Source organism: Choristoneura fumiferana, chromosome 13 (assembly GCF_025370935.1).
Source record: "Choristoneura fumiferana chromosome 13, NRCan_CFum_1, whole genome shotgun sequence".
NCBI lineage: Eukaryota > Metazoa > Arthropoda > Insecta > Lepidoptera > Tortricidae > Choristoneura > Choristoneura fumiferana.
In genome coordinates, this window is record NC_133484.1 from 3610633 (window position 1) to 3636181 (window position 25549).

The 25549-nt window shown below is 36.6% G+C and overlaps 1 protein-coding gene across 4 annotated transcripts; it reads left to right on the forward strand.

Annotated features, from left to right (window-relative positions):
* Positions 1–249: 249 nt before the first annotated feature.
* Positions 250–25033, forward strand: LOC141433900 (transmembrane protein 135-like). Of its 4 annotated transcripts, none has more exons than XM_074096014.1 (10): positions 250–291; positions 15828–16014; positions 16610–16743; positions 17691–17817; positions 18400–18551; positions 21263–21359; positions 21730–21882; positions 22654–22794; positions 23489–23655; positions 24151–25033. In XM_074096014.1, the coding sequence occupies exons 2-10, from the start codon at positions 15856–15858 to the stop codon at positions 24212–24214; spliced, it is 1194 nt and encodes a 397-aa protein (XP_073952115.1). In that variant the 5' UTR covers positions 250–291; positions 15828–15855; the 3' UTR covers positions 24215–25033. The 4 variants fall into 4 exon arrangements, with proteins under 4 accessions (XP_073952115.1, XP_073952117.1, XP_073952114.1 ...); XM_074096016.1 differs by lacking the exon at positions 250–291 and adding an exon at positions 8221–8240; XM_074096013.1 differs by lacking the exon at positions 250–291 and adding an exon at positions 8623–8878.
* The last annotated feature ends 516 nt before the right edge of the window (positions 25034–25549 follow it).

Consider the following 25549-nt stretch of genomic DNA (forward strand, 5'->3'; position numbering starts at 1 on the left):
GATAGCGACGTACAAGTTCTTCGCTGATGGAGTTGCGGGCAACGGCTAGTTTACATCATACCTAACCAATGAGTTACAGCAAGTAATTCAAAATCTTGTAATTACCATCCAAATTACGATTACAATCGAATTATGCGGATAAGCGTTCTCACGATAAACCGTAATCAGCTGAAATGCTAATTAACACGATATCGTATTCATTCAGATAGATATTATGATATAATCTAAGTTTAGTTCTATTTTGTTTCCCGTGCAGTGATATTGTTTTGTGAGTTGTGAGTATATTTCTGGGTAAGTCTTTTTTATATATTTTTATACACTGATGGCATTCTTTTTTCGCCGGGCGTCTCGGGAACAGTGACATGTAAAAGAGCCCTTTATGGCATACTTACAGAAAGAACAATACAATATAAATATTCTTTTTATCTCAGCAGCTCAAATAGGCAGGTTTTGCTATTAAAAATCAGTGAGCAAAATCGCATTTTGCTCACGCCGTGAGACAAAGTAACGTTTTAATTATTTTTAAAATGCTGATGACAGTGCTGGGTCCACACACTGAATTCCAAATATTTGAACTTGACTTTAATCTGTCACTTTCATTTCAACATGAAAAAAGCGAGAGATAAGACAAATCGATACTAAGTTCGATTTTCAAATTCTATAGGCCTGAAAAGAAATAAACTGTTATAGTATAGTAACATTACTAAAGGGACTTAGTATAGCACTTATTGTTCGAAGCTTGTACGGTGCTTTTCTCAAATATAAAACAAAAAACTACAAAGATAAATTAGCAAACAAAACGAACATTCATGAACAAAGTTCAAAGTTTATTTTACTTTTTAAATAAACAAGAAGCATACACCAACCTGATAAAAAATACTGTGTTGATTACAATCTTAAATTATATTTTACCTTACATACAATACTTATACAATACATATACTACTATAGGTAGAGTCATTCACGATGACGCGTGCCGTGGTTCTTATTACAATGTCATTAACGTCTAATTTTGCAAAAATCACGCGTCTTCGTGGATAGCACTAGGTATAACATAAACAGCAATCATCATCATCATCATCCCAGCCTATATACGTCCCACTGCTGGGCATAGTTCCCACGCGGGCCCAGTGCGGATTGGGAACTTCGCACGCACCATTGAATCGCTTCGCAGGTTTGTGCAGGTTTCCTCACGATGATTTCCTTCACCGCAAAGCTCGTGGTAAATTTGAAATGTAATTCCGCACATGAATTTCGAAAAACTCAGAGGTGCGAACCGGGGTTCGAACCCACGACCCTCTGCTTGAGAGGCGATAGGTCAAACCACTAGGCCACCACGGCTTTTTTGTGACGTAAATTAATGTTTACTCAATCAAGTACTATTTATATAACAATAGCTTACAATATAAGATTTGTGCACAAAATCAAGGTTTAACTTTACTACACTAAACAAAGTATCCACGAACGGGTTAAAGCATTTTGGTTTTGGATACTATGGTACTGTCAAGTTGTTAAGAAATTCTTGCAGTGTCGTACTAATATTATAAATGCGAAAGTTTGTGAGTGAGTGAGTGAGAGAGTATGTTTGTTACTCCTTCACGCTAAAACGGCTAAACGGATTTGCATGAAATTTGGTAAGTAGATAGCTGAACATCTAGAATAACACATAGGTTACTTTTTATCCCGATATTCTCACGGAATAGGGATAAAATCTCGAATTAATAACCGCTGGGCTTAGAGTCATGAAATTTGGTATGTAGGTAGCTGTATGTCTGAAATAACAAATAGGCTACTTTTTATCCCGCTATTCCGACAGGGTAGGGTAGATTTTATCTTGAAATTTCAACCGCTGGGTTTGGAGTCTTGAAATTTTGGACAGTTGTCCTTAACACAACCTCAATGACAATCACGATATAGATTTTGGGAATTCCCAGGGGAATTTTGTAAAATCCCGGAATTTGAATTGTACCAGTTCGAATAGTTTATGTATGTATGTAAGTATGTATGTAAACTCTTTATTGTCAAAAGAAAATAAACAAAACACAATTGACAAACTTTGAGATACTTGTACAAAGGCGGACTTATCCCTTTATCCTTTACCTTTTTATGCGTGCGAAGCCTCGGGTAAACTCTAGTTTTCACGTATTTCTTGAAGATCAATGAGATGCAATGAGTATTTTAAGAAATTCTTGCAGTATTTAGAATAAAAGGAATTTCAAGGTGGCTTTACTCCGTAGCTATAATAATTGGAGACAAAAATTTGGCATGCCGCATGTAATTTAGTAGCAGACTGAGCTGAGAAAATTTAATTTTATAAGGCTTTGTAGCCACATACGCAGTTGCGTTTCAGCTTGCTGGAGTTCTTTTTTTCTTACTTTATACTTCTGTGATATATTTTAATTACATCAAATCACATACAATAACATATTAAATAATTCTTTGTAACAAACAACTGATAAAAGTGTCATCAATCATAGATAAATATAATTTATTTATTATTTAGAACGATAACTTTAAAATGATACAAAAGTTTGATTAGTAAATCTTATCCTGAGTAATATTAGAAATAAAAGTATAAAGTTTATTTGTTGCGTTTATATACTTAAAATGACAAATTTCATTACGATCGCTTGATTAATTGATATGGAGATAGTTTGACACCGTGGAAACGGCTTATCATAAAATTTATCACGTAAAATTGTAAAAAAAAACCCATGGGATTGCTATAAACGAACTCTTTGCGGTTAATTTTAAATATATTTGGGATACTTATTAAAGCCTCTACATTATTAAATATTAGGTAGGGACGATACCAACCAAAGAGTTGCTCCAAGAGGCCAACAGTCAAGGACCACGTCTCAAAGCCATAGGTCATCGCTGGCAATAAAATACTAGTTGAATACTCACGTGCAGATAAGTACATACAGTATTCTCTCATAACTGATTAAGAGCGTTTATACCTGTTGAGCTGGCAACGTTGCATTTTTGTTAGTTTTTTCTCGACCCTTCCATAAAAATTTAATGAAAATTAAAAATGTGGTCTGATACAAAAAATGCAACGTTGCCAACTCAGCAGGTATAAACGCTCTTAATACAGGCTTTCCCTTACGAATGTTCATATCAATGAACTATGAGTAGATACAATCTTCTTAAGTTGCTCCTCAGCATGCTATGTTAACTTTCATTTACACCATATTAAATTCTTCTTCTTTTAATATCAGTCGCAATCAATTTCCGATTAAAGTTTTATTCGATAATTTCGTTCGTTTTTCTGGCTTTATTAAAAAATTAAACATTGTCAAAAGATTCGATATTTTATGAATTGCGACTCAATATGTAAGACTAGCCAATAGTGCAGTGTAATAGCAACCTATGTGTAAACACAGAAGTTTTAAACTTGCACGCCAGCTCATTTAAATCCTAGTGGCAATGCAAACACATAATTAATATTCACGAAAAATCACGATAAACATGTTTTTTCTGCGCTATTGTGATGAAGTTCAAATAAGTGATTTGTATGGTATTGTTCAACTAAAATGAGTTTTTAACCTCCTGAGTCCTGACGTATTTTAACAATTTAGTGCTTAAGACGTATACGTGGTTGACCTACAAACTTTGTTATTTTGGGTATTATTTCAAAATTCTTAGAATTCTTTATTCAATGAACAATTTGTACTTTATATAGTACATTCGGCTAATTGGTCCTTTTACGCGAGGACCCAGAAGGTTAAAGGATTTGTATCTCAAAAGAAAAAATAAGAATCTTGAAATATTTAGCCTCAAGCCATAGTCACCTATGTGCAAAATTTCATCAAAATCCGTCTAGCATCAAAAGTCGCATATTAGTGGGATATTAATAGGATTGATATCAAATACTCAGATCTCCTACATCTTGTGTGCAGTAAAGTCAACAGTTATTATCTAGGTACTCTAACCTCTAGTCTAGAGGTTAGTTCTGTTAACATCATTAAACAACTAAAAATAAACATAATAAATTTTAATAAATATTTTTTAATAAATTACCATCCTTATTATAGTTGCAAATGCGAAAATTTAAATTATTTTTATTAAATTGGCTTATAGCTCGCAATTTTAATAGCCTCAATGATTTTATTAATTTAAGGGAATAATAGTTTTGATTACGACATTTGTTTTATTTAATTTTAATTTTACTGTAATAATTCTTAGGATATTTATTTTGGTTTATAATGTTTTTTTTTTATTAAGTATGTGTAATACTAGCTTTTACCCGCGGCTTCGACCGTATGGAATTCGGTTATCATGCGCTGGTCCCTCGGGAACTGTATTTTTCTGAGATAAAAAGTAGCCTATGTCACTCTCTGGCCCATAAACTATGACAAAAATCACGATCCGTCGCTCCGTTTCGACGTGAAAGACGGAAAAACATACAAACACACACACTTTCGCATTTTTAATATATGTATATTAGTATGGATTGTGCAGTTTTAATAATTTGATCTTTGTTAATTTTGGTACCTAGATTTAAGCCAAAAGTTTTGCATGCATACTGTTAGAGGGCAGCTAGCATTATTAAAACTTTTATAAGTTAGTAGGTATTTATTAATTCCAACATCACTTTTATCCACATAGTGTTAAAGCAAATAAAAATATTTCAATTAAAAGAAACTCTATATAAATAAATAAATAAATATCACGGGACAATTCACACCAATTGTCCTAGTCCCAAAGTAAGCTTAGCAAAGCTTGTGTTATGGGTACTAAGCAACGGATGAATATAATTATACATATAGATATAGATACATAGTTAAATACAAATTAAACACCCAAGACCAGAGAACAAACATTCGTATTTTTCATACAAATATCTGCCCCGACACGGGAATCGAACCCGGGACCTCAAGCTTCGTAGTCAGGTTCTCTAACCACTAGGCCATCTGGTCCAAACTCTATAAACATTATAACCCGGAAAACAAATTATTTTTTAATTACCTACCAGTAAAATTTCATTTTTTGTTGCTTTGAAGCAAATAAATAAAAAACATACATTTTAAATATAAAAACATTACAATAGAACCCGTTAGCTACCTATATACCTTTAGCTGCACAGCGAAAAGTCACTAATCAACAGTCAATTCATTCGTCAAATAAATGAATGTAACTTCACTTTCTAACATTTCCGAGTCATCACACGTCTTGTCACGTATTGTCACAAATACTGTCTTTGTTTGACACTTTGCTAAGCTACACGGTCGGTTCTATTACATTGTTTGAGCAAACATTAGACATTTCAAACCGTCCGACTTACGTTCAAAAATCCTCTTCTATCCCTCTCTTCCTCATAGCCGTGGTGGCCGAGTGGTTTGACCTATGGCCTCTCAAGCAGAGGATCGTGGGTTCAAACCCCGGCTCGCACCTCTGAGTTTTTCGAAATTCATGTGCGAAATTACATATGCAATTTACCACGAGCTTTACGGTGTAAGAAAACATCGTGAGGATACCTGCACAAAAATGCGAAGCATTCAATGGTATGTGTGAAGTTCCCAATATACACTGGGCCCGCGTGGGAACTTCGGCCCAAGCTCTCTCGTTCTAAGAGGAGGCCTGTGCCCAGCAGTGGGACGTATATAGGCTGGGATGAGGATGAGTATTCCTCATTTCTGTTAGTCTATGTCGCAACTGATAATTTTCCACTGACATTGCGCACGTTTACGAGCAAATTTTTCGTAATGTGATGTCATTGTGTTGAACTAGGTAGGTCAGTGTTCGTAATTAGCAGACTTAGAAGGCAATTAACAAACGTTCGAGTGCATTTACTTAGGCTAAGGCCCGACTGGAAGTACGCTAATGTAGACATGGGGGATAAATAACGTCACGGTGACGAAGTCACAGTGACTCGCCGTCAAAAGGTGTCACTGTGACTTTTCACAAAAGAACGTTACAAAATCACTTACGTTCCTACTGTTCCTAGCGCCTAGCGCAGTCTCTGTTACTCAAATCACGACGCCGTGGAGCGCTGTGACTGTGACTCGGTTCTAATCGGGCTCAGTCGGGAGTGTTCGGAAGTGGCGAAATAGCATCGCGGCAATATCATATGGTGATACTAGTTTTTTCCCGCGGCTTCGCCCGCGTGGAATTCGGTTATCGCGCGCTTTTCCCTCGGGAACTATGCATTTTTCCGGGATTAAAAGTAGCCTATGTCATTCTCTGGCTCATAAAACTATCTATGCCAAAAATCACGTCGATCTGTCGCTCTGTTCCGACGTGAAAGACGGACAAATGTACAAACATTCACACTTTCGCATTTATAATATTAGTATGACTGAATAACGCGCGTGATATAGTCACGTTGAAATAACAGTGTGCCAAAAAAACGTTCATAACAGGACCGTGACGTGTCACAAATATCATACAGTGACACGAGTAACAGGCGTGACAAAGTCACGATGACTTTTCACTGTGACTTTTTTGGAACGGTATCGTCAGTCACTGATATCAAAATGTAACAGTGACACGAGTAACAGGCGTGACAAAGTCACGATGACTTTTCACTGTGACTTTTTTGGAACGGTATCGTCAGTCACTGATATCAAAATGTAACACTTTTCCCCATGTCTACGCTAATGCTCATATCGCGCGATATTTTTAAGCGTCTGTACCCTTAGTGTAAGTTTTCGGTTACAAAATACGTCTCGAACAGCGCCTCAAGCGGAACGTTTGCGATGTTTGTGTTTCCATACAAATTGAGATTTTAACGCGAACGCGATCGAGACGTATTTTGTAACCGAAAACTTAGACTAAGGGTACTGCTCGCTTGTTAAGCTTTTGATTCGTCAAACTGTGGCGAACGCGTTTGCGTTAGGGTCAGTTTACATCGAGTCTTGTATTAAGAGTACATCCCTCGATATAATAGTACTACTCTACTACTTATACTTTACCACACCGTTATTGAAAAATTGTGACGTTGCAAATATCGACACAATTTAACAAATTAAAAACGTTACAACTATCGATTGTGAACCGACTATTTTACCGACACTTTGGGCGTCTCCTACGTTACCAAAATTGTCTCTGACGTTACCAAAAAATCGTACTTCCAACAAGATATTTCACGGTTTAATAGGTTGAATTTACCTAGAATGGCATGTATTCATGTACACCATCTATTAAATTACAGAAAAAACATGTTTACTTACAAAAATCTGCAATCGTTTGAAAAACGTCGCGGACAGATTAGTGTCGGTAAAAAAGTTATTGGCCCAATTAAGACAAGTAACCACCTAATTGGATATAAAAAACGTTCAACTATGTGAGCTTTTCGTAGTAGGACAGAGAGAGAGAGGAAGTCAAAAGACATTTATTCACACAAATTCAACACACACACACACAAACAAAAATAAAAGTAAAAATAAAAATACAGGCAAACAATTATAGTACTTATCAGTTATGCAAGTGGATATAAGGAACGTAAAATTTATGTGCTTGAAAAGTATTTTAGATAAGTTTCCCAAAATATTAAGGTCTATAGAATAGCTATATACTTACTTATATAGCTCGTGATTTAGACTGTGTATTGTCTGCCAGTCTTACTTTTACGTAGGAATACTTCTGTATTTTCCGTTGTTTTGCTTTTATGTTTTTAAAATACAATAAAACTGCATGATAGAGCTATTCTTTGAAATAAAGAAGACATTTATTCACTATTATAAAAGACACACAAATAAAATAGGTACAATTTTACACAATTTCACTTTATAGCGATTTATGGAAACAATCGCGCATTTGCCTCTAGTCTTAAATCTACATTTTTTAGTTGCCACTAAATCACTGTAGGCTCATAAATCACCTATTAATGTTAAAAACGATTGATCTACTACTAGATAAGACACGCGTTATGCTTCATAGTACAGTCACCAGCATTAATAATCCCACAGCGGAGCGTGCAAAAATATCTGACACGTCCTTCCGAAAACTTCCGACATTTGGTGTATAGGTAGTTTGAACCCCAAAGATCAACATAGGATACCTTTTATGCCAGTAGAACCTAGATCCGCGCAGACGAAGTCGCGGGCATAAGCTAGTATTACATTAATGTCGAACTCACGACCCTAGTATTAATAGACGCGATAACGCCTAGTTCTGCTAGAAATACTTTTAAGGTTGATGTCCACGTATAGACACTGTACGCTTTGCATAATAAAACCTATTTTTTAGGTAGAAAAGCATGTCTGTAATTTTTATTCTTATAGGAATAAAAAAAGGTTAGTTTTTCTTGGGAATTGTAAGAATTTATTATTATAACTCTAAAGAAATCAAGGTACTTACCCTAATAGACAAAGCGAAATAAAAAAAATACTAACTTAAAATGTTATTTTTATAATTGCAGCAAAACCTGTCAACTTGTAATAAAGTAATCACTATACCCGTTTAATTATCAACTAAGTAAAAATTACATCAAATGCCTCATTTGCATTGCATTAAATTGCATAAAGTTATTTTGATGTTGACTTTGACTTTAATTAAGCGTGATTTAGTGCAAATTTACGTGTGTACTTATTTCGCTTGATACGATCCACACGATGTGTACATTCGTGGACGCTGGCCCTTACCAAGCAGTGCAACACTAGTCTCGGTGCGCGCGCACTCCAAACCAACACTCACGCTCTAGGCGACGCACGCGCTCCCCATCAAACAAAGTGCTCATTCAATTCGTAATACCGCATTTTAATTTCGAACCTTATCGCGAGTGCGTAGAGTTACACAATTTAATACTGAGACTGTGGCATGAACTTTACACTTGTTTGTGCTTGTGTTTTTTTTTTAATTAGCGGTTTATTTTGACTGAGGGAAATACAAGGCATTCAGCGGTGATTGGTGTACACAGTTGTGATTTTTCTTGGTGCGTATTTTATTTTAATATTTATTTATTTCTTAACCTATGTCTGTCCAACTGTAGAGCAAACGCCTAATAATTTGTTTATTTTTTGTTTTTAGGTTTTATGCTAATGTAACAAAAATTTAGAGAATTTTAATAAACAGTGGGTAATATAAATAAAAAGATTTAAAATACAATACAATTACACAGATATAGAAAACAGGTACACAGAGAAAATTACAAGGTAAGCAATAGGCGGCCTTATCGCTTAAGAGCGATCTCTTCGCGGCAACCTTTTTACAGAAAGAAGGAAGGACTAGTTCACAGCAGGTGGTGCATTAACAGTAGATCAGAAAAATTAAAATACAACAAAAACACATCTACACATACACATTATCGTACATATTATACACGTCTAAAATAAATATAGGCAATGGGATAAACAGCCACATATAAATTAATGAATAAATAAATTAAATAATAAAGGATTTAATAGGATAGATAATTATCACACGATGACAGATAGTGCTCCTTAAGCCTAGATTTAAAGAGTGACAGAGATTTTGCCCGTCGTAAGTCAATCAGTAAGGAATTCCACAACCGAATATCCTGGTCAGTATAAGAATAGACATAGAATTTACTTCGAAAAAACTATATTTTTTTGGAATTTATGTAAGACCGAATAAGAAAATATATTTCCTCCTCCTTGATGTCTTAGGTGACTGAATTAAACCAATAAACAATTTAGAACATCTTTATTTGAAGTCGGTTAAATTAAAAATACTAATAATACCTATCATTGTTTTCAAAATGTATCAAAACCCCAGGTTATAGAAAATAAATATAAAACCATATTTTTCGGTTTCAATCTAAGCACTTTATGAATCCTCTTAATCGATTTCAATGACAACAACCGTATAGACCAATTTAAAGAAGACCTAACTTATTAAATACGCTGTCACAGTTGATAGCAGTATTTAAAGACTATGCATTTAGTTTTCTAATGCCACATAAGCATAATCACTTTATATCTGAGCTTAGCCTAATTTGCTAGGATTAAGATAAAATCATCTGTTTGAGTTATGATGACGAAATCAGCTCAGCATTTATTTTGATGAATTATTTCAGAATAGACAGTTTACATGTCTGTAATTTTTCATGAAATCTGGAGCTAGGGTCTTTTAAGTCCAGAAATCGATCATTTATTAATCAGAATTGATATCTTACTCCGTAATCTATTGATTAAATTTATTTGACGGATAAATGTGATGCTGTCTCTGTTTGTTTTCACTTCTCGGCTTCACATTTATCCGTCAAATAAAATTAATCAATGGGTGGTGAAACAGCTCATTAGTATAATAAAAAATATTGTACTTGAGGGTTATTAGTTAATTGTTTTGATACAAATAAACATAGTCAATAGAATTGGGAAAATTAATAACGTCGCTACTCACTAATCTTACAAAAATCAATAGGAAAATCGCGTTTTGAAATCTCATAAAGTATACTTCAATAGATTAACGGCAGTGCCAAATACCATACTTTTGGTAGAAATTTAAAGCGGCCATCTTTTTTGTCGAATAGCTGAACTACTTCGAAAGACGCTAGAAAATCGACAATCGTACTAAATACCCCCCTACCTAAATCTCTATGGGTTCTGTGTTTTCTGTAGTGCTTATGTGTTGGTGTGCAATAAAGAGTTATTGTATTGTATTGTAAATATTATATTCGGAACCGTCACGCTAATCTTACGCTACATTCAACAATCTGACGCTACGTACAATAATAATGTTTGGTGTGCTCTGTATACGCCCGAAATCGGAATTACTCGTTTGTTTTGTTCCCTAATTACGCCGTTTAATATCTTAACACTTAACGCGCCGATGATTGCTCTAAACGTGTCTGTTGATTTATTAATCACATGATTAATTTTTAATTAAATATTAGCGGTTAGTTAATTTGTTTGATTTCGGTAGAGTTGGAGGGATAAGCGAATTAAATTCATGAATTTTTGCGGCGTTTTTTTTTATTTGACTGGATGGAAAACGAGCAAGTGGTTCTCCTGATGGTAAGAGATCACCACCGCCCATAGACACCTGCATCACCAGGGGGATTGCAAATGCGTTGCCAACCTAGAGGCATAAGATGGGATAGGTACCTCAAGTGCCAGTAATTTCATCGGCTGTCTTACTCTTCACGCCGAAACACAACATTGCAAGCACTGCTGCTTCACGGCAGGATTAGCGAGCACGATAGTGGTAGCAATCCGGGCGGACCTTGCACAAGGTCTTACCGCATGCATCTGCTTCTTTGTTGTTTGTCTGAATATTCGTCTTTCCGTCTGTCTGTCCGTCTGTCAAGGGCGTTTTTTACAGAAATGCTAAAGGTTATTATATAAATATCAAATCAAAGGTTCTAACAAGCACTTATGAATGTCAAAAAAATGTACCACCGTGTAAAAAAATGTACTGTTGAGAAGAATCCGGCAAAAACCTCAACGAGGTATATTTTTTTAAAACAGATTTACAATATTATTAAATGATACCATAAAAAATATATATACAGGGTGTCTCATTTAAATCGGTCAGTATGGGAAAGTCTGAAACTACAAGACATACGAAGGTCTGTTCTTAGGAACCATGTCATCGATTTTAATAAGAAGAAAAACTGCATTCATACATTTAAAAAAAAACCTGTTCTCAGCTCGGGAATCGAACCCGGTTGTTTTGTAAAAAATAAACTTAAGTACACTATTTCCATTTAGATATCGATTGTGTAGGTCTTAAGCAGTAAATGGCTCTATGACTCTATGACAACCGATCGTAAAATCCGCCAGATCACGAAAATCCAAGGAACATCGTGAAAACGGCCTCACATTTCACGACATGCCTAGAAATTTCGTGATCTGGTGGATTTACGATCGGCCGCCGACATACACATTGACATCTATGTACGTTACGGCACTAGACTAGCTGTTTGGAACAAAACGTGCGGTCCATGAATCCTCAATATTATTATATATTCACAAATCCGCTCTGTGAACAAATTTTGTGCGCCATTCTTTTTTAAATAAAATAAATATTATGGGACACTTGACACCAATTGGCCTAGTCCCAAACAAAGCAAAGCTTGTACTATGGATACTAAACAACGGATAAACATACTTATATAGATAAATGCATACTTAAATACATATTGAACATCCAAGACCCGAGAACAAACATTCGTATTATTCATACCAATATCTGCCCCGGCCGAGAATCGAACCCGAAACTTCGTAGTCAGGTTCTCTAACCACTTGGCTGGTCGTCAAAATCGATCGACCGATCAAAATCAAGTCAAAATGTAAGAAACATACAGTCTAACATAGATGTCGATGCTTGTATATCTCGTTAAAACAAAGTCTAAGGTTAAACGCAAACCTAAAGCCATGTACAATATTCATGACCTAAGCCTTCAGCACGCAGCATCCTGTATCTCATCATTATGCGATAACAAACAAATCTGAGCTCTATCTAACAATGATAAGATTGACTTTAAGTTGCTAACGTGATTCGTTTTAAGTGATTTACAGTTCAACGGACCTAATGAATTGCAGATAGCGCATACACAGTGTTCACAACATACATATCACAACATACATATATAAAGTGTATGTTAATTTATCAACGATGATTGTACTCTTTTTAGGTTGAGTCTTTCTATTCAATGCAATTGGGTGAATATTTTAGCGTCTTAAGGGTTAAAAGTCATGGGTTCGTCGTAAATCCATACTAATATTATAAATGAGAAAGTGTGTTTGTATGTTTGTGTGTTTTTTCCGTCTTTCACGCCGTAACGGAGTGTGTGATTTTTGGCACAGAGATAGTTTATGAGCCCGAGAGTGACATAGGTTACTTTTTATTCCGGAAAAATGCACAGTTCTCGAGGGAACAGCGCGTGATAATTTGCTGACTTTTTTTCTGACTGTACTTTTTGTTGACTGTACTTGTATTGTCACCCAAACTACATTTGAATACCAAACAAGTCGATGACATTAACCGTTGACGAGCTCCGTCCTGTGGAGACGATCCTGGCTTCACTACCAGGATGTCAGTATCAGATTATTGTATTGTCACCAGATTTACATAAGTTTACCAAATTTCAAGTCGATCGGACTACTGAATTTAACTTGCAAGATTTGACCCACTCGTAAATAAATAAAGAAATAAATAAACGAACAAGGCAAGTTAATTAAAAGCTTGTAAAAAAACCGTGGTGGCCTAGTGGTTTTGGCCTATCGCCTCTCAAGCAGACGATCGTGGGTTCAAACCCCGTCTCTGCATCTCTGAGTTTTTACCACGTGCTTTACGGTGAAGGAAAACATTCAATAGTGTGTGTGTGAAGGCCCGCGTGGAAACGATGTTCCAAGCCCTTTAATTGTGAGAGAAGTCCTGTGCCCAGCAGTGGGACGTAATATAGGCTGGGATGATGATGATGATGATTATGACGTTTTATTTATTTATTTTTTATTCGACTGGATGGCAAACGAGCAAGTGGGTCTCCTGATGGTAAGAGATCACCACCGCCCATAGATAGACACCTGCAACACCAGGAAGATTGCAGATGTGTTGCCAACCTAGAGGCGTAAGATGGGATACCTCAAGTGGCAGTAATTTCAGCGGCTGTCTTACTCTCCACACCGAAACACAACAGTGCAAGCACTCCTGCTTTACGGCAGGATTAGCGAGCGAGAAACTTTTCGTTTTCAACTAAATAAAGCATCGTACACTGGTATACTGTTACTAACTGTTGCGGTATCGGTGATGTATTGAAATGGGCACGTGTCTGAATATCGAAAATCGAAATATCGATATCGAAAATACAAACTGAGACATGGATGCACAGAAAAACCAGAAAAGAGACCAACACTGGGAATCGAACCCAGGTCCTCAGCAATCCGTGCTGCGTGCTATAACTCCTACACCACTGCTGAACAGGAACCAAGACACGAATTTTTCCTATACATACATATCTCATACATAGATGTCGCTAGTGCTGCTGCTTAAGTAGCATAGTAGAAACAAGCAACCTGAGAAGAGTTCAATCTGTTCTGTTCTTAGTAACTAGTAGAATCTATAGTGTTGTAACGCCCACAACATCTTCAATTTACTAGATTTCCCTGTAGGTGGAAAATTACTGCAATCATCCATGATACGTAGTCCAGTGTAGTTGTTGTTTGATTATGTCAATTGCTATTTGAACATTGTCAATGAAGAGTTCATGGTCCAATTCTAAAGCACCTGTTACTGAAGAGCGCAAATGCTTTCCTTCTGTAAAAAAATGTAGTAGACAACAACCTCATTGGCCATGATAATTTGTTTGATTGTGTGTGTGCGTACTCCATTCGGAAATACGCGCATTTTGTCGTTTCTAAATAAAACTGTTTTGTTGTTCAATTTCTAGTTTTGTTCTAAGTCAGTTGGTGTAATTTGTCCCAAGATATTATTATTATCTATCCGCTATCTTTTATGTTTGTCGAGTAATATGTCTGTTAAATATATGAAAGTCTGTCATTTAAATGGGTTTGTGTTGTCTGTCAGTCCATCATGGTACTGCTTTATAGGCACTTTTTATAATACGACTTCCTGCCGTCTAACGGACTAACTTTTGAGCCCCATACCTTTACTACGCAACAGATTTTAACATGGTTTTCATGAATAGCTACAGTAATTTATAGTTTACAAATCTAGCTAAGCGCATTAGCATTCTCTTTCGTATTTACCATCTTTTCTACTCTTATCTTATATAGTGCGACGGAAAGAAGCGGTGAAAGCGGTTGTGACTCTAAGGGCATGTTTCACCGTTCACTGGTGTTATGTGACGGATCAATGTGATGCTATCTCTGTTTATATTAAATATAATGACCCGGATAACTCACGTCTTAAATCGAGTTTAGCTCGACATGTTTCGGGCTAATCCGTAGCCCTTCGTCTTCGGAGCAACGCGACTCAGCGGCTGCTGCAACACGCGCACTGCGCGCCGCCGCTCTGCTCGCGCGACTACCCGACGAAACTGACACCGGCACACAACTACCCGCGTTTCATCATCATTACAACTGTCAAATGTAGGGTAGCACACAACACTAACAATATCGCTCTGTAAAGGTACGTTCACACACACCGATGACGCAGCACGAGTATTTAACACCGTTTTCCAACTCGGAGGTACCGTCCAACCACAATCCCGGTTGAAATTCGGCCGACGACTAATCTCGATGGCTTCACGCACTTTCCGCGGAATGAAAAATTTCTCTCTCGCAAGTACAGATACCTTATCAAATCTGATATAGTGCGTCGAATCCGAGTTCATTGAGTGCTCGGCCACAGCAGACCCCTTGTCGTCCTGTTTCCTCATACTGCGTATGTGCTCCGATACCCTTGTGGAAACGTTTCGTCCAGTCTCAAATACTCGTGCTGCGTCATCGGTGTGTGTGAACGTACCTTTACAGAGCGATATTGTTAGTGTTGTGTGCTACCCTACATTTGACAGTTGTAATGATGATGAAAACGCGGGTAGTTTGTGTGCCGGTGTCAGTTTCGTCGGGTAGTCGCGCGAGCAGAGCGGCGGCGCGCAGTGCGCGTGTTGCAGCAGCCGCTGAGTCGCGTTGCTCCGAAGACGAAGGGCTACGGATTAGCCCGAAACATGTCGAGCTAAACTCGATTTAAGACGTGAGTTATCCGGGTCATTATATTTAATATGAGTGAGTCTCACGGTAGTTTCATGTTCAAAATTGCTATCTCTGTTTATTCGGACAAAATAAACAGAGACGGCATCACAGATATCTGTCTCATAGGATTTTATATGACTGGTGAAATGGGCTCTAAGCGTATTAATTAATAAGGCTTCAGGTTGCTAGTAATCGATAGTAAAGTACCCTCTGATAATGTTATTTATGAAATTGAAAATAATTGGTATAATTGTTTACTTTCAGGTAGCCTGAACTCAAAAGAAATCGCAAAATGATGGAAATAAGCAAGCCCTTTTTTGCCAAGGCGTACCCAGATTTAGACTGCAATGTCCTTCTCCATCCATGGAATGAGAGTTGCGTGGACTCCATTCCATACACATACATGCATTCCTTCATAGGCAGTGCTAAATTCTATTCCTTAATCTATGCGGTAAGTTTGTGATAATGTTAACAGAAGAATATGTACAGGCGAGCAACGTACGAGTCACGTACTAGAGTTGAACCTTTTCATAATAAATTCCGCTATGATTTCTTTAACAAATGTATGAGATGTTAACATGACGTTAATAGCACGATGGTTCACCCTGGTTCGTGATTGAGCTTCCTGGAATGTAAGTTGAAGTGGCAATAGGCAGGCCAAAGCGCTCGAAGCACAAATATCCGTTGAAGGAGAAAGGTTCATAACCACGTATATAGCGACCACGAACTAGAAGACGCAGTATTGACAGACCTACCACTAGGTGGACCGATAACATCGCGGAAATTACGAGCAGTAGACGGATGTAGATGGCAAATTATAGCCATAATGAAGATCCAGATCCAGATCTATAGATCTGTCTGTAAATAAAAATTTGAACTGGCTTCTCTATGCTTGCCTTGTCACATTACGCCACAGCGACCTAGACCAACTGGACTGGCTGGACCAGTAAATACTTTTTTTAAATCTTGGATAATAATGCATGATAGTTAAAAAAAAGTATGGCAGGCAAAAAAAAATTTTTTTTAACAAAAACTTATTTTTGTAGGCACAAATCGCGATGCGAGGAAAAAAGTTAAAAAACAAAGAAGAATGGATCAAAATGGGGCAGTACTATGCCCGGTCTACACTGCTGGGCGCCGTAGTTTGTGGTACTTGCTGTACCTTGGGATGTGTTCTCAGGTAATTTTCTATTTTTAATAATGTATCGTACATTAATGTAGTAATATCTGGGCGAAACTCGGTACCAAGCGTTTTCCCGGAGGTAAGACCAAGCTAGATCGATTTTTCATCCCTGAAAACCCGTATGATGTCGGGTTAGAATTACACCTCTCCATTTCTTCCGTGGATGTCGTAAGAGGCGACTGAGGATATAGGTTAAGGTATGCCGTAGGCGACAGACTAGCAACTTGTCACTATTGTACCTACCGTTTTTGTCAAACTTAAAACCTAAAATTGCTGAAAGTGGCTCCGAAGCGGTAACGTTTCGTGTGCTCTGCCTACCCCATTTTGGGACTAAAGGCGTGATGTTTGTGTGTGTGTGAAAACCCTTACATATCAAATTTCATAGAAAACATTGGAGCCGTTTCTGAGATCTCCATAATATACGTAAATATACAAGAACAACGTATATACAAGAATAAAAGAACATATAACATTTATATATATATTATAAGAATTGCTCGTTTAAAGGTATTAGATAGATTATTAACTCAGATGACTGATCAATTGAGGGCACTTGGATACTTTTAAAAGTGATGTAAGGTTAATTTTTAACACAAAGACAAGATCGATAAAGATTTAGCAAATGCAAATAAAAACCAGTGACCACTTTTCAAAGCCGTCACACATTTCAAAATCTCCGCCCAAATGAGGAGAATTGCGAGTTAAAAAAAACTGAATCATCAGTTAGTTAAATTGTATTAAATTAGTCCAGCCGGACGGATTTCGATTGAATTTGACATGTAAATAGATGGATCTCGATAATAACTCGTTAGGCAGTAATAATTGCCTTAGTAATGGAATAATGTGTAATTAAGTAGCCGTATAATTGTTTTATTTTCCGTATTATTAAATGATAGTTTTGATGATACAATCAATTATTAGAGATATCTTATTGTATTTTTCAGACGAATGCTTGGTAGTAAATTCCAATACCACGCTATTTTTTTAATACCAAGCACGATAAATGGAGTCTGCATATACCTTGAGCCACCTAGCCGGAGAAGTCTAGTCATCAATCTCTTCTCCAGCTTGGTAAGTATTTTTTATCAACTAATCCATTGAAATCAAATGATACGTCACGTTCCGGTCTTTTCAGAAAAAAATCTTCAGGACAAGCGCTGGACAGTGTGGTTTGCGCGCTTGCCATAAATTCATTCACCCTAATGATGGTCTTTTAATAAAAAAAATATAATCGAAAACGCAACGCAACAGCTAAAAAGGGAAAAAAATCAAGTTTCTTGTCTAAAACTCCTTTAAAGGTCGATAGTCGGGGCTCATTGCAAACTGTGGCCAGATCAATAATTACCAGTACTTAATGAATGAACAATGAATATTAAAAAATGTATTATTTATGAAAACCATGATGACAACACATTTTTTAAGTTTTCAACCGCCATGACTCTGCCATCTTGAACAATTCCCAAAAACAAATAGTCACAAAAAAACAGTTATCTAGAACTTTCTCCCAAAAATTCACATTTTAAGAAATGTTTTCCGTATTCTCCTCAATAGACATCCGGAAAAAATGACCGAAAATATTTTTGCCCCAGGTGGGACGGAGACGCTTCGCTCGTGAAATATCAATAACAAAATAATAATGATTGCTGTTCACAGATGTTGGAGTACTGGCTTCGTACTGCGGAAAGAGCTGGTTACATTTCGATGACAAAATCGAAACAGACGCTCATGTTCATGCTGAGTAGTGCGTTCCTTTTCTACCTCATGCGCTTAGAAGGAGACAAAAAAGAGCGAACACCACTATTCTGGTAAGAACCTTTAAAATTGTATCTTACAGAACCTAGCTTTTGCGCACGGCTTTTCTCGAGAGCACAATGTGGTCTGCAGTTGAATTAGGATTTTTAAGTAACACTGTTTGAAGATTATGATTGGTTTTTTGGAGTCTTTTTGTATTTTTTATTTTAACTCCAAATTTGTTACTTTTACGGGTATCCCGTGAAACCATATCGAAAATACAAACTGAGACATGGATGCACAGAAAAACCAGAAAAAGAGACCAGCACTGGGAATCGAACCCAGGTCCTCAGCATTCCGTGCTGCGTGCTATAACCGTGTTATATTAGTTTGTAATTTCGATACTGTTTGAAGATCACAAGTGAAAACTTTCATAATCCTACAATGTGGTTAAGATTTTGGGATTTTACATGAGTAAATCTTAATGCGTTGAAATATTGGGATACAACGGCCCTTGTGAAATTCCAGAGATCTATTCATCTACTTACCAAATTTGTTTTACTGTAAAGGTACTCCTTCACAAAACCTTCCTTTATAAAGAAACAACACACACTCAAAACATCCATTAGCACAATCTTTCGCATTTATAATATTGGTAGGATTTACTTTACTTCCAGTTTCTTCTGAAAAAAATACCTGGGTTTTAATAGAAACAACGTAGGTAAAAAAATACTTTAGTTTACTCGTTCAAAAGTTCAAGCGTCGAATTCGTTAAGTTTATCAATAATTATCTAGGTGTTATCAAATATTGGACTGTATAATGTTGTTTACTAACTCTTGTCTTCACGTGCGGCGTCGCCTATGTAAATCATTTTGATCTGCCAGTGTAATCACAAGATTTTACTAACTTCTCTGGTATCAGTTATATTACATCAACAACATTCCTGTAAAATTGTATATCCATTGGTCGACATTTTGGAATATAACATGTCTATGGCCACATATCTGTATCGTAATGAGATTTCATAAATCATTACAGCATCTGGGCGCGCCGAACCGCGCGCACAAGCAGCAGCAGCAGGGCTACTACGAAACTCGAAACTTGAAGTTCGTGTCGTACCGTCCCTGTTTCTCTCGTATTAAATAGTATAAGTGTCAGAGGGACCGCACGACACGAACTTCGAGTTTCGTAATAGCCCTGCAGATCGTCGCACACCACACTCGTGTTTTAAGGACCCCTATTACGATACAGTTGCATAAATAACTATTAAAGGCCCAAGACTAGAGTACAATCACATTTGTCGTAATTTTTATTTTTCGTTTCTCTAACCACTCGGCCATCCAGTCGTCAACAGCTTTAATCCATTTGTTTAAAAGTCCAAATGTCCACTTCATTAATTTTGTCAATATTATTTATGTGTTATCAGAACAGACTTGTACAGTCATGTTTATATTATGGCGCAGGAAATGATTGTTCATTGATTCAAAGTTTACTTTGTTGTGTTTAAACAAAGGGATGGGTTATGCAGTTGATAGTGATAGTAGGTAAGTATGAATGTGATTGTGATGTCAAAATGTTCCAAGTATGAGTAAAGGTTACACTTCCACGGAAATGGAACGTGGCAAAAGACTTTCAAAATGATAGTGAATTATATATTATAATAGTGTATTATATATATAAGGTTTGAAATAGTTATTTTCGATGTATGTGCATAAAGTTGGCAATTCCCAAGGAGTTTCGATTCTTTTCGACTTTGAATTATAATCCATCAGTAACTTATCTCAGGATAGAAATAAGTGAATTCAACTTTGGAGCTGTTATTTTTTTAAATCTTTCAATAATAGAAAGCTACAATGCCTCTATTGTCATTAAAAGTTTACGTCGATGTGAGAACCTGATTTGTGAGCATAGTTAATAGTAATTAGTAATAGTAGTAGTAGTAGTAATAGTTTATAGTAGTAGTAGTAGTAGAAGTAGTAGTAGTAGTAGTAGGTAGGTATAGTAATAAGTAGTAAATTAATGAAATGTACGTGTATTTTTTTTATTGAAATAAACAGCTAATTTTTTTAGTTGCTACATATTTTATATCCATGCAAAATTACAGCATTTTAACACAGATAGTCTCTGACAGAGCTGCGGATGGACTGACAGACAGACAAACAGATATGGCAAAAGTACAACTACCGTTTTTGCCGTTTTCGTTACGGACACCTATACTCTATTTTAACATTTGAAACTTAACGGTAAAATTTGCACACGTTTTTGAATGAAACAACGAAACTATTTAAAATTGTATCGAAAATACAAACTGAGACATGGATGCAGAGAAAAACCAGAAAAAGAGACGAGCGCTGGGAATCGAACCCAGGTCCTCAGCAATCCGTGCTGCGTGCCATGTCTCAGTTTGTATTTTCGATATGGTTTTCACGGGAACCCGTAAAAGTAACAAATGGAGTTGAAATAAAAAATACAAAAAGACTCCAAAAAACCAATCACAATTTAAAATTGTGTCAACTCCTATATTAAAAACATAATAAATACCGCTAATAAATGTACATGTAGGTATTTGGTAGTAGATTTGTGGTTGAAATACTGAAAAACGTGTTACAATTTGACCGTTCATTCAAACCTTGAATTACACGAAGTATAGAAAGGGTATAAAAGTTCAATATCAGATATCAGATAGTGACTGTACCTCAAAACATCTACTGTACAAATATATGGAGTAAATTAAAAAAATGTACAAAAACAATGTGCCTCATCTTATACACGATTTCATTTCAGGTTATTCACCCCAGAAAAGGTGAAATGGAAAAATGACAATGAAAAAGATGACAGCCCCTGTCCACACAGCGGACCGTGCTTGAGACATATATTCAAGGTAAATACAAGCAGTGGTTTAGCATCCCGTCTTTACCAGTAAAGCACAGGAGAATCGTTAGTAGAGGATACGTTTAAAACGATTAAAAGATAATAAGCACTTTATAGGATTTTTGTACTAAAAACAATATTATCACGTGTAGATCGCATAAAAATTCCTGACCAAACTGTTATTAAATAAAAAATACTTTTTTGTTTGAACATCACACTCATGAATTTAACGAATAGATTTTACTTAGTTATGTAGTTACCTATAGAGAGTTGTATGTGTATTGTATAGGTATCACCCATAGTACCTAAGCTTATATAAGTTAGTTCAGTTTAAAACAAGCTTGACTTAGGATTATCTAAAGAATAGTTTTTTTTTTCAGGGTACCGTTGCGTACTTCGGTGTAGGCACAGCTCTGACGCTAGCCAGAGTGATTCTGCCAAAGATTGGCTCTCCGCTGCGAGCGTTGTCTTCCATCCAACCGAAGCACTTCAGAATGGGCCTCTTCTTCGGTTCATATATCGGTATTTACAGAGTACGATTTGTTACTGTATGCTATCTTGATTTTAAGACAAGGATCACACACACACAATACGAAAAGCATCGTTTTTTCTCTATAATAATAGTATATTAATGACAACACACAAACATCAAGCATGTATTCCCATATGAGGTAGGCAGAGCACACGAAACGTTACCGCTTCGGAGCCACTTTTAGCAATTTTAGGTTTTAAGTTTGACAAAAACGGTACAATAGTGACAGGTTGCTAGCCTGTCGCCTACGGTATACCTTAACCTATATCCTCAGTCGCCTCTTACGACATCCACGGAAGAATTGGAGAGGTGTGATTCTAACCTGACACCAAGAACTTGAATTATAAAGAAATATTTTATATCTGTTTGTTAAGTGTTTTCCGGATAGCCAAGTGATTAGAGAAGTTCACTATGAAGCTTGAGTTCCCGGGGTCGATCCCCCAATCGAGGCAGATATTATGAGTAATACCATATATTTTTTACCTTAATTGCTCAACCTCTGCTATACGTATATAACTAATTAGCCAATCCAGAGTCAAGCGAGAAAACAGAGTTACGAAATCAGATGACTTTATGGATAAAAAAATCTACTTTATCTAGTTAAAAAGAACTTCTTAAAAATAAAGTATTATATAAGTTGTTATAAATACGATCTTTAAAAATTCTGTTAAACATTTTAGCCGCATTTTCTCTTCTGTTATATTCCCGTACTACCATAGCTTCATCATGAACTCGATAATATTTAATCAACCCATTATGCTGTTCATTGCAGGCTGTGATATGTTACCTGTGTCGTAAGCGCGGCGCGGACGCAGCGTTGTACGCGCTGCCGGCTGGTTACCTCGCCGGACTGTCCTTCCTTTTCAGCCCTAGCCTAGGGTTTGCCACTGCTTCCGTCACAGCTGCTTTAAAAGTAAGTATAGAAAATATTATTGCAGTAAAGATTTTTTTTATGTCAAATAGCTGGCAAACGAGCATGCGGGTCACCTGATGGTGTAAGTGATCACCGCCGCCCATGGACACCTACAGCATTATTAGGACTGCGGGTGTGTTGCCGGCCAAGCGGCCGGAGGGGGGAGGGGAGTTGGGCCTCCGGATCTCCCACTCACCGTACGAAACACAGTAGCAAAACTACTATTTTCACGCCGGTATTCTGTGGCAGTGTGGCACTAACCCGGTCGAGCCGGCCCATTCGTACTGCAGCCAGCAAGTGGTTACAGTAAAGCTCTACCACATAAAATAAGAAACATGTTCAATTCCTGTGTCTATGTTTCCATACCTCTAAAGGAAAAACGGAACCCTTATAGCTATAGTATCTAGCTGAAATTAATATCAAATACACAAGTCCCCTGAAGCAGTGAAAAAATTAAACTTCCTAACTCCACTTCTATACATATTGCCGCAACCAAAAAACCTATAAAGTACTTCTGATTATTCCTAAAACTTGATTTTTTCCATGAACAAGTTTTTACAGCAGATACACACACACACACACACACAAACATCACGCCTGTATTCCCAAATGGATTAGGCAGAGATTAATTTGATCTCCATATCCCTTTTCAATTCAACAATCAATTTTCACAATTTAATTTCTTAATCCCCAGTTGTACTCGACGATTCTCTACGAGAAGAAGGTGCTGCCATCTAACGTGCCTCTACCGGAGTTGCTGTATTGCATTTGTCAGGGCACTCTATTCCACGCACGGTTCCTCCATCCGGAGACTTGTCCGAGCTACATGTTTAAACTCACCGACGGAGTAAGCAATGGAAGGTTAGTCTAATGTCTGGTTTTAACCCCTGACGCAAAAAGAGGGGTATTATAAGTTTGACCGCTATGAGTGTCTGTCTGTGTGTGTGTGTGTGTGTGTGTGTGTGTGTCTGTCTGTGTGTCTCTCTGTGGCACTGTAACTCTTAAACGGGTGGACTGATTTGAATGCGGTTTTCTTTATTTAAAATCAGGTTTTTAGCGATGGTACTTAGATAATTATGTTTTTGAGATATAAAAATTGACTTGGGCGTTAGGAGGCTCTATCGCTTAGTGACCTGTGATATTTTTTATATTTTCCTTGATTACTAGCTGTTGCGTGCGACTCGGTCCGCGAAGAAGTATGAAAAATAGTTCACATCCTTTTCTCAGACCTACCGAAAATTGACAAAAAAAATCATAAAAATCGGTCGAGCCGTTTCGAAGGAGTTTGGTCACAAACATTTTTGAGGTGTGATATTTATTATATTAGATTAATCATAGTGACGTTTTTTGTTTCAGAACTAAAGAGCTATCAGACAACATCCAGGCAGTTGCAAGAATGGCATTGTCGATAGGATTATAAAATTATTGTTAAGCATTTTTTATTGTTTATTAATCATAGGAAATTCGGTGAATGTCTTTGAGAACTAAAGGGTTCTGTAGTGGAATGGTGTATGTAGAGTGAAAAAAATCATATAAATAATGTAGATAGAACCTTGTGCAGAGTGGTGCTACTGATGGTGAACATATTGAAAATGAATGAATGAATTTCAGTAATACTTAAAGCTTGGATATTTCGTAGTACGCCATGTTTCCAGAACCCATGGAGTCGCTATTTGGTGCATTTTTTTAAGTTGATGTCTCAGTTAGTAACATTGTGTAAGTAATATGAATCCGTAAAAGGTCAAAAAGTACCTACAGAGCATTCAAAAATATTAAAATCAGTGTTATCATTTTTTTTTAAACTAAACTCACAAAACATATAAGATAATACGAATATAAGTTATTCAAGAGATTAACCAGTTTAATCCATTTTACTGTCATTTAATACTTGAATTTACTGATTGTTTTTATAAACAAATCGAACGATTGTATAAATAGATTTAACAGGTTTACTCATTAAGCCAAAGTAATGACTTTTAATACCTACTTAATATTATTTAATTCAATAACTTTCACTTTGAAAAATATTTTAAGGAAATAGCAACTCCATGGATCATAGTACAAGTCTTTGTAATAAATAATATTAAAAGCCATGACTCACTGTGACAACGTTCTGCAAAGTGCATACAACCTCTACAATAACATACGTTCAAATGTTGCATAATTTAAATGTTGTATTTAATTAGAACTAAATCGGTAACTGATGAATAAAGGATAATTATTAAATTTTTGGTAACTACTCTAACTTTCATTTTCATATTACAATGAATTAAGGGATCCTAGAAACATCCACGTTCTGTTATTACCCTCTTTTTAATCCTTCTGCTCCCATATACCTTTCCGAGCGTTTCAGCTACTTGACTGCTGGCGTCAGTATCGGTTACGAACGAGTGTAGGTACCAATCTCCTTTTAGCCTGTCCTTCTACCTCTTTCAAAACACACCTTAAATCTTTTACAGTGCAATCTGCCAGGCTGTGAAATTGGCTACCGACCTCCATCAGGCAATCTCCCACCGTGGGATGTTTCAGGGAAGGCTTGAAAAGGATGTGGCTTACACCTTCTCCTTAAAGATTTGAGAACTTTCCTTTGTGTTATTTTCATGAATTATATGTGTTATGGTTACTTATATATATAGTAGTTTATTTATTTATATTGTAATTTATGTATTATATTGTTTTAAGCACTACCTAGCTAGTAGCCTACCAAGTACCTAGTAGCTTCCACTATATTTGACCCGGTTACAGCTCATTACAG